General features: G+C 53.5%; 1 protein-coding gene across 3 annotated transcripts in view; it reads right to left on the bottom strand.

Moving 5' to 3' along the window:
- ITGAD (integrin subunit alpha D) overlaps positions 1-9,485 on the bottom strand; it is a 32,034-nt gene that overhangs the window by 5,460 nt on the left and 17,089 nt on the right. For 2 of the 3 annotated variants that reach the window (XM_017515566.2, XM_037733879.1), the window contains 13 exons: positions 8,881-9,010; positions 8,383-8,525; positions 8,062-8,202; positions 7,762-7,974; positions 6,255-6,385; positions 5,968-6,125; positions 4,443-4,597; positions 4,054-4,185; positions 2,771-2,844; positions 2,402-2,543; positions 835-951; positions 643-722; positions 460-543 (listed from right to left, as the gene is read on the bottom strand). In XM_017515566.2, coding sequence (XP_017371055.1) covers positions 460-543; positions 643-722; positions 835-951; positions 2,402-2,543; positions 2,771-2,844; positions 4,054-4,185; positions 4,443-4,597; positions 5,968-6,125; positions 6,255-6,385; positions 7,762-7,974; positions 8,062-8,202; positions 8,383-8,525; positions 8,881-9,010 — 1,700 coding nt within the window. The remainder of the gene's footprint in view (positions 1-459; positions 544-642; positions 723-834; positions 952-2,401; positions 2,544-2,770; positions 2,845-4,053; positions 4,186-4,442; positions 4,598-5,967; positions 6,126-6,254; positions 6,386-7,761; positions 7,975-8,061; positions 8,203-8,382; positions 8,526-8,880; positions 9,011-9,485) is intronic. The other variant, XM_017515565.2, reaches the window with a different exon arrangement.

The following is a 9,485-nucleotide window of genomic DNA, read 5'->3' on the forward strand; positions in this document are numbered from 1 at the left end:
TTAGACAGTCTTGCTGTGTCACACAGGCTGGAGTGCAGTGGTGTAATCTTGACTCACCGCAACCTCCACCTCCCGGATTCAAGTGATTCTCCTCCCTCAGCCTCCCAAGTAGCTGGGATTACAGGCATGTGTCACAACACTCAGCTAATTAATTTTGTATCTTTAGTAGAAATGGGGCTTCACCATGTTGGCCAGGCTGGTCTGGAATTCCTGACCTCAGGTGATCCACCCCCCTCGGCCTCCCAAAGTGCTGTGATTACAGGCGTGAGCCACAGCGCCCGGCCCAGAAACATCTTTGTGTGGCATAAACATCATTATATATGGCTTTTCACCCACAAAGCCATCCCGAAACAGAAGAGCTTAGATGTACATCACTGGAAGAACAGCCTGGGACTCAGAGGGAGGTACCAGACATAGCAGAAGGCCAGAGGGCCAAGGGGAGGGCCAGTGACTGGGCACCTGCTGATCACGGTGTAGACCGCGTACTTCACTGGGAGCTCCAGCTGGAAGGTGGCCTTGTTGCTTGAAGCCTTATTGTTCTCACTGGAGAAAGAGAGGGGGGACCAATAGGAAGGAATCCAGGAGAGGGATATCTAGCCGGGGCATGAGATGGAGGGTGGGGGACACCTGGCCTGGACCCACCTGCTTGCACTGGCCCTCATCAGCATCCTGGCTCCTAGGGTGGCCTTGTAGGAGACATCAAATGTGACTATGAAGGTGCCCTGAGGGAAGAAGGAGGAAGGAATGGAGATAAAAAGAAGGCCATGGGGGAGTGAGGGACAGATCGGGACAAGGGAGGAGGACAGTGATGGGGACTTTAGGGGAGGCACTGACGTTAGAGCCCTCGTGGAAGATGGGGTGGTTGATGCTGCAGCGGCTGCTCCTCAGGCCGTCGTTCTCAGTGGGCACTGCCTCACATGCCAGGCGCAGGGCGCGTTGATGGGGCTGCTTCTAGAGGAGTTGAATGAATTTTTAAGTTACCCACATGCATGTGTGGGCTTGATATGCAGGAGTGGTGGCGCTGCAGAGCAGTAGGGAAAAGGACAGACTTTTTCTTTTTCTTTCTTTTTCTTTTTTTTTTTTTTTGAGATGGAATCTCACTCTTGTCACCCTGGCTGGAGTGCAATGGCGTGATCTTGGTTCACTGCAACCTCCGCCTCCCAGGTTCAAGCAATTCTCCTGCCTCAGCCTCTCGAGTAGCTGGGATTACAGGCAACTGCCACCACACCCAGCTAATATTTTTGTATTTTTAGTAGAGATGGGGTTTCACCATGTTGGCCAGGGTGGTCTCAAACCCCTAACCTCAGATGATCCGCCCACCATGGCCTCCCAAAATGCTAGGATTACAGCCATTAGCCACCACACCTGGCCAAGGACAGACTTTTCAATCAATTTCCGTCAATGCCAGGAAAATGGACTCATACCAAGAAAAAAAAAAAAAAAAAAAAAAAAAAAAAAAAAAAAAAAAAAGAATAAGAAAAAGAACAAGAGGAAGAGGAGGAGAATGAAGAAAGAAGAAAAAGAAATTGGATCCCTACCTCACTCCATAAATTAAAATAAATTCCAAATGGATTAAAGACTTAAATGTGAAAAAGCAAAATGATGAAGCATTTGGAAAATAATATAGGGAGCTATTTTTATAACCTGGAAGTGTTTTTTAAACAAGACCCACACACAGAAACAATATGGCCAGGCACAGTGGCTCATGCCTGTAATCTCAGCACTTTGGGAGGCTGAGGTAGGAGGATTACTTGAGCCAGGAGTTTGAGACCAGCCCGGGAAGCATGGTGAAACCCTGTCTCTAAAAAATAAATAAATAAGTAAGTAAAATAAAAAATTAGCTGGGGGTGGTGGCATGCACCTGTAGTCCCAGCTACTCAGGAGGCTGAGGTGGGAGGATTGCTTGAGCCCAGGAGGTCTAGGCTGCAGTGAATGGTCATTGTGCCTCAAAAAAAGAGACAGGGAGGGAGGGAAGGAAGGAAGGGAGGAGGGGAGGGAGGGAGGGATCGAAAGAAGGAGAAGAAAATACAAGGAAATGATGACCACAAAGTCAGAATAATGATGATCTTTGGGGAGAGAGTGGATCTGTGACGGGGAAAGGCACATGGGGAGAAGGTACTGGGGATGCTAGCAGTGATTTATTTCTTGATCTGGATGTTAACTCTATGGTTTGTTTAATATTATTCATTAAACTGTACATATGCTGTATGCACTTTCTCTCTGTCTCTCTCTCTCTCTCTATGTGTGTGTCTGTGTGTGTGTGTGTATGTGTGTGTGAGAGAGAGAGAGAGAGAGAGAGAGAGAGCATATCACAGAAGAATTTTAAAGAACATTCTATAACTCCCAGGTCTGCAGGGCAGGAGAGAGGCCCCCTCCCACTAGAGCCCGCAGCAGTTGTTACCTGGGCTCCGGACACACGTCGGTGGGACAGCCCAGCTGGGTAGTAGAGGCTGACCACAGTCCCATAGGAATCCTCGCCCGCATTCCACACAGTCACGATCACATTGAGCTCCAGGGACCGCCCCACGGTCAGAGTCTGCAGGCTAAGGGGGAAGGACGAGGCTGGAAGTAGAACTCCACTGGAAATTGGCAGGAACTGGGAAGGGCAGGGCAGGACCCTGGGAACTCCAGGGCTCTGGGCTGATAACATCCCAGGCAACATGACTTTTGTTAGAAAAATAGCCAGAGAGCAGCACAAGCACTTCTCATCCCAGGAGGGCTGGGGACTTGGAAGCTCGAGAGTCTGGATATGAAAGATGTTACAGCTCACCCTGAGAAGCTGAGGGTGATACCCAGGTCCCCTTCACAGAGGTCTTCTTGCCCACAGTTCTTCTCAAAGGGGAGCTGCGACAAAACAGTATATTCTGTTCCCATCTTATGTCTTAGTCTTTCTCCAAGCTCCTCGTTAGAAGCGCCCACCAACATTGAACATTGCTAAGCCGCTGCCCACAGGACTTTGCTGGACACCAATGAGGGAGGAAGTGCAGTTTGGAGGTTGGCATATGAGAAAGAAAAAACAAGATCCTTGGCTGCAAGGGACGTAAAGTTCAGTTGAGTCACTTCCAGCTCATCCTGGAACAATTATTCCACAAACATTCTTAAGTGCCAACAACTGGGCAGGTTCTGGGTTGAGTGGGGGCTGGGGGAAGGTGGAAATGACAGGAATTCCCCATGGTTCCTACGTTCAAGGAAACTACAGTTCCAAGACAACCTCAAAAGTAGATGCAGATGGCTATGATAACAGCTGTGTGGCATCTGCTGTGGCACCACCTTGGTTTAACAGGGACCAGGGAAGGGGCGGCAGCTGCTGAGTGTGGCCTTCAGAAGAGAGGGAGGTGAGGCTGGAGCTTCAGAGGATAAAGGGGCAGAGAAGGCAGAAGGCAGTGTTTTCCAAATGAGAAGCGAAACAGGGACAAAGGCACCGAGGAGGGAATGAGAAAACTTGGGAGGGATCTGGGAATGAACGAGTCTGTGCTGGGGAAAAGTGGGGACCGCCTGGGATGTGTGCAGGGCCTGGGGACGTGGGTGGAGGCGGGAACAGGGCCTAAGACCAGAAGGGAGAGCGAGGCTGGCGCATTTATGAAAGTGTGTCTAGTGATGGGGAGTGGGATTCCATGAAGCCAGAGAGGCCAGGAGGCCAAGGCAGAGAGGGCATCAGAAGGAAGGACTGAGGTCTTTGTAAATGCAAGGGAGGTTACACAGGGGAGTGAAGAGCCCAGATGTGCATTTTAGACCAACTGACTCTAGCTCCTCTGTGGAAAATGGGTGGGAGGGTGCAAGAATAGATATGGGAACCACTTCATCTCATGACTCTGGGAGAGAACTGGGGGGCAGGGGAAAGGCAGCAGCTGGGGCCAGGAAGAGAACTGGCTAGACTTCAGGCCAGTCCTAGAGTCAGAATCCCCAGGCCTGGGTGTGAGGAGGAGGGAAGAGGCTGGAGCCAGGTCTCTGGACGGATGTGGCTGGTGGGTGATTGGGAGCTACAGTGGGTTCGTAAGCACATGGAGACACAATGAGGTCAGCACATCCCTGGGGCTTCATCAGAAGACTCACAGAAGCAGTGAAGAGGTCTTGTGAGCCCACGGCCAGCACGGGGCGAAGGTTCTTGGGGGAGGGGAGGGGCTGTCTCAGCAGGGAGAAGTTGAGGCGCAAAATGATGGGGCTCATCACATCCTCCACGCAATCCTGAGGGAGAACAGGCTTCAAGAACCCCCTGCCCTCTCCACGCTCCACCACAAGGCCTCCTCCCCTGCATCCACTCCCTCTGCCCTGACAGTGCCCCATCCAAGCCGTGGAGCCAGGTCCTCCCGCCGCAACTTTCCTCTCTCCAGCCCCACCATCCTAACCCTTCCCACCTCAGTCAGCGGAGAACCGGAGAACCGGGCCCCAGGCCAGCCTTGGGCTTCTCCTCCCTCCCCTTTCCCAGAACCCAAAGTCCTCACTGGCAAAAGCAGCTTCAGGGTTTCACAGTGAACCCCCAGTCCCAGGGTTTTTCTTCGAGTCAAAGTTCGGGTCTTTGTCTCATCGAAAATGGCGCGAGAAGTCAGACGGCCTGGGTCCAGTGCCAGCTCATACCCGACAGAGCTTTGGATGTCACCTGAAGTGCAGGAGAAGTGGAAAATGAAAAGGCAGGAATAACCCAGAATGCTCTGTTTTGATTTATTCGTTCATGCAAAACATCTTTGCCGGACAGTTCTATGGGCTGTGAACTGTACCACGTGCTGGGGATACATGCGGAGAAGATAGATGGATAGATAGATGATGGGTGGATGGATGGTGGATGGATGGATAATAGATAAATAGAGGATGGGTTACATAGGTGATAGATTAGACAGATAGATGATAGATTTGGTAGATAGATTGGATGGGTGATAGATTAGATAGATAGATGACAGATAATAGGTGATAAATTGATAGATGATAGATTAGATAGGTGATAGATTAGATAGATGATAAATAATAGGTGATAGATTGGTAGGTGATAGATTAGATAGGTGATAGATTAGATAGATAAATGATAGATAATAAATAGGTGATAGACTGGTAGATAGATGATAGATTAGATAGGTGATAGATTAGATAGATAGATGATAGATAATAGGTGATAGATTGCTAGATGATAGATTAGATAGATAGATGATAGATAGTAGAGATATGATAGATTTGGTAGATAGATGGTAGATTAGCTAGCTAGCTAGATATGGCCCCTGCTGTCATGAACCTCACAATCTAAGAAAGAAGCCAAGCACATGGGCAGTGATGTCACAGCATGATCCGTGCGAGCAGAGGCTCTCCTGTGGTTCTAAGGAGAGCACACTCGCTGGACCTGGCCAGGCTGCCTCCTGGATGGGCCATGGGTAAGCAGCCATCCGGAGGATGAGCAGGAGCCAGGCGAGGAGTAGGGAGACCGCCCGGGACCATGAGAACAGGGCTAAGACCAGAAAGAAGAGCAGGGCTGGCACATTTATGAAAAGCGTGCCTAGTGAGGGGAGCGGCATGCGGCGAGGCCAGAGAGGCCAGCAGGCCAAGTCAGAGAGGGGATCAGAGGGAAGGACTGGGGTCTTTGTAAATGCAAGAGGGGGTTACTCAGGGGAGTGAGGAGCCCAGATTTGCATTTTAGGACCAGCCGCCTCTAGTTCCTCTGTGGAAAGTGGGCGGGAGGGTGCAAGAATAGCTGTGGGGACTGCTGCATGTCATGACTCTGGTGTTGGTGGGAGAGAATTGGGGGCTGGGGGAAGGCAGTGGCTGGGGCCCAGGAGAGAACTGGTTGGACTTTTTAGGTCAGTCCTGGAGATGGATCCCCAGGCCAGGGTGTGAGGAGGAGGAGGGAGAATGAGCCAGGTTTCTGGCACAGGTGGTGAGTGGATGTGGAGCTGAGATTGGATTTCTGGGCCCATCCCGTCTCAGGATGGCATTGGGGCTCCAACAGAATGAGGGACCAGGGCCCCCTTTACTGGGGAAACGCACCTAGCTGGTCGAATGTGCTTTTGTGGATGGTGAGACAGACGTTGGCATCCCCAGCTTCCAGGGTGCTGGGCCTCTCTTCCCAGCACCGGTACACAGCCTTGGCCACCTCCACAGGGCTGAATCTCATGGCCACCCCTACTTTTAGCACTGGCAGACTCCTGAGGGGCAGGAAAGGGCAGGGGAGAGGACAGGACACTGGCTTCTGGGAGGAGAATGAAGCTGGGGGGGTGGGCAGCACCAGTAAATCGGACACAGCGGGCAAGGAGGGGAAGTTGGGGAGTTGCTACCTGAGCAGGAGCACCTGGCCCCGGGCCCCCACTGCCAGGTCCACCAGTCCATCCTGGGTGAGGTCCTGGCCCCCGCTCAGCGCCTGCCCAAAATACTGCAGCCTGGGGGAGAGCTGGGAGCCTGTGATCCGCTGGCCGGAAGAGAAAAGGGTGAATCAGGCTGGAAGGCTAAGGAAGAACTTGGAGATAAGTAACAAGGGGAATATGGAGGTAGGGCCGTGGGGGAAGGACAGAAGGGTGAGTTGTGAACAGATGTCACCAAGAAGAGCCTGACAAGAGGAGGTAGGGGTGGGGAGATGGTTGCTAAGAAAGAGCTGTAGGAGTGGAGATTGGAAGGGTGCCCTGGTGACCCGAGTGTCATTCATTCAGTCTCTAGTTCCAATTCTGACTCCTCCATCTATGAGCCACGAGGCCAGGGACAAGGACTCAATCTTTCTGTGCCTCAGTTTCCTCATCTTTCCAGCGATCTGCTGGCCAGAGAGACAAGAGAGGCAGAAGTCAAAGGGAGGCGATGGGAAAGGTTTGAGAAGAGAGATTTGGAAAAGAGATTGTGGTGAAAGAGGATCTGAAGATAGAAATTGGGAAGGAGGGATAAGGGGATAGAAATTGAAAGCAAATACGGCCAGGTGGGGTGGCTCACACCTGTAATCCCAGCGCTTTGGGAGGCCGAGGCAGGCAGATTACCTGAGGTCAGGAGTTCAAGACCAGCCTGGCCATTATGGTGAAACCCCTTCTCTACTAAAAAGATAAGAATTAGTCAGGCATGGTGGCAGTTGCCTGCAATCCCAGCTACTCGGGAGGCTGAGGCAGGAGAATTGCTTGAACCCAGGAGGTAGAGGTTGCAGTGAGCCAAGATTTCATCACTGCATTCCAGCCTGGCCGACGGAGTGAGACTCTCTCTCAAAAAAAAAAAAAAAAAAAGAGAGAAAACAAATGGGGTAAGGACCTCAGGACCCCTAAACAGAGAAGGGAGCTCTTTGGGTCCAGCCTGTCATGAGGGTGCAGGTTGGTGATGAAATAAGAGCGTAACAATAGGCGTATAACAGATTCATGTATTTGGCACTGGTTAGGTCACTCTGAATATTCAGGTCTCGCTGAATATTCAGCGAGAGCGGTGCAGGGTGCCTTAGCACTCTCACTGTTATTTCTACAAGAGGCCTAAGGAGCTGGTTTTATCATTTCTGGGTTTTATAGAAAGAAACTAAGGCTGACAGAGACTGTCAGTCACCTGCGGTAGGTCACACAGCTCAGGATGGCTGGCCAGGCCAGGGATTTGAACTGGCCTCTGACCTCAAAACCTGCTCTCCTAACCATTAAACTGCCCACACAGATGGAAGGCTTTCTGGAACAAAGGAGAACAGATGATTTGTGATCAGCTGATGAATCACTAAAACAAGGAAGGGAATGGTGACAGAGACAGGAGGCTGCCTTCAGTGAACTCATGACATGGGGAGAAGCTGGGACTAGAAGGGGCTGAAGATGTGGGGAGGGGATGGGGGGGTCTCACCTGGCTGTGGGAGGGGCTGATGTTGGATCCCGAGGCTCCGGGAAACAGGTAGACAGCACCCCGGTCCTCCTCCTCTCCCGGGGCCCCGATGGCCACATCCGTCAGCTTGTCCCCATTGACATCCCCCAGCACTGTCAGGGCTGCCCCAAAGCGGCCCCAGGGGTGGCCCTGCTCCCCTCGGAGAACAGCGTCACACTGCCACCGCACGCTCTGCTGGACACAAATAGTGTCAGGCCCAACCCGGACGACCCCTCCACCCACACCAGACCCCACCCAGCCCAGGTCCCATAGGCTACTCACCCCCCTGGGCAAGGGGCACACGGACACCTGGCCCCCTCGGGTCTGCTCGTAGTAATGGGGGGCCCCGATGAGGATCAGGTCGGTGTTGCCATCGCTGTCCATGTCCACGGAGCAGAGGGAGGCCCCAAAGTAGGAGCCGACCTGGAGGGCAGAGGCTGGGTCGTGCTGCCTGCCCCACCAGAGGCAGCCCTGAGGGCCAGGTCCCGCCTCTCCCCAGGTACCAGGACCTCTCCAAAGGCCCCCAAAGCCCCTCCCTCCTCTCCTCTGCCCAGGTCACCGCCCACACCCTCATCTTCGCCTCTGGCTCCGGCCACGCCCAACCTGGGTCCCCGTGACTTCAGCCTTCATCCTCCATCTCCTGGACACCTGGGTGAAGATGACAGCCTTCCCGGTGTGCTGGTAGCGGGGGGCCCCCAGGACCAGGCTCTGTACCCCCTTCCACAGGGCCAGCTGGGTGGAGTAACCTGAGAGGTCCAGGCCTCAGCACAAAGGTCCCCATCCCCCTGTCCCCAGAACCCTGGACCACACAGCAGCCAGCACAGCCCATCCCCCTCCCCAGAACCCTGGACCCCACCACAGCCAGCACAGCTCCCATCCCCCACTCCCCAGAACACTAGACTCCACCACAGCCAGCACAGCCCCATCCCCCACTCCCCAGAACCCTGGACCCCACCCCAGGCAGCACAGCCCCATCCCCCTCTCCCCAGAACCCTGAACCCCACCCCAGGCAGCACAGCCCCATCCCCCCTCCCCAGAACCCTGGACCCCACCCTGGGCAGCGCATCTCCCACCTGTCCCCAGCCTCTGGCCATTTCTCACCCAGGTAAGAGTCCCTCATGTCCACATTCTCCTGAGACATATTGATGAAGGTGGGGTTCATATTTGAGGGGTACAGGAAGGCACCTCCAGACCAGCTGAAGCTCCCCACAGCACCCAGGACGGGGCCATCCTGGGAAGAAAGGATTCCAGGGCTGAGCAGAGGCCAGAGCAGGAAGGCAGCGTGTTCCAGAGATAGGCCGGCGGCCTGTGCGTTTCACCATCCTGGCTTGCTTTCGTCTTCCCAGCCCTCACCAGCAGCCTCTGGGCCTCTGCCTGTCCCCACAGCCACTGCTCCACCAGCCAGGTCCCCCTCACTCACTGCCCTGTCCACCCCCCACCGTCCTCACCACTTCCCCTCTGTCTCCTGTCCCCAGTCCTAGGCTTCCTCAAACCCAAATATGCAGCCACCCCCTCTAGAAAACCATCCAAGGCCTTATGGTGGCACCTAGGACCCTTCCCTGTCAAACCCATGGAGCCTCCCCCTGTTCCAAAGTACATCAAGCCTTTGGCCTGGACACCTCCCTTCCCTTCTCCTTCTCTGGGACTCCGCTCATTTTCCCTCTCTAGAAGAGTCAACTTCATTTTTTTTTTTTTTTTTTTTTTGA

The sequence above is a fragment of the Cebus imitator genome, unplaced genomic scaffold (genome assembly GCF_001604975.1).
Source record: "Cebus imitator isolate Cc_AM_T3 unplaced genomic scaffold, Cebus_imitator-1.0 Scaffold552, whole genome shotgun sequence".
NCBI classification, from domain to species: domain Eukaryota; kingdom Metazoa; phylum Chordata; class Mammalia; order Primates; family Cebidae; genus Cebus; species Cebus imitator.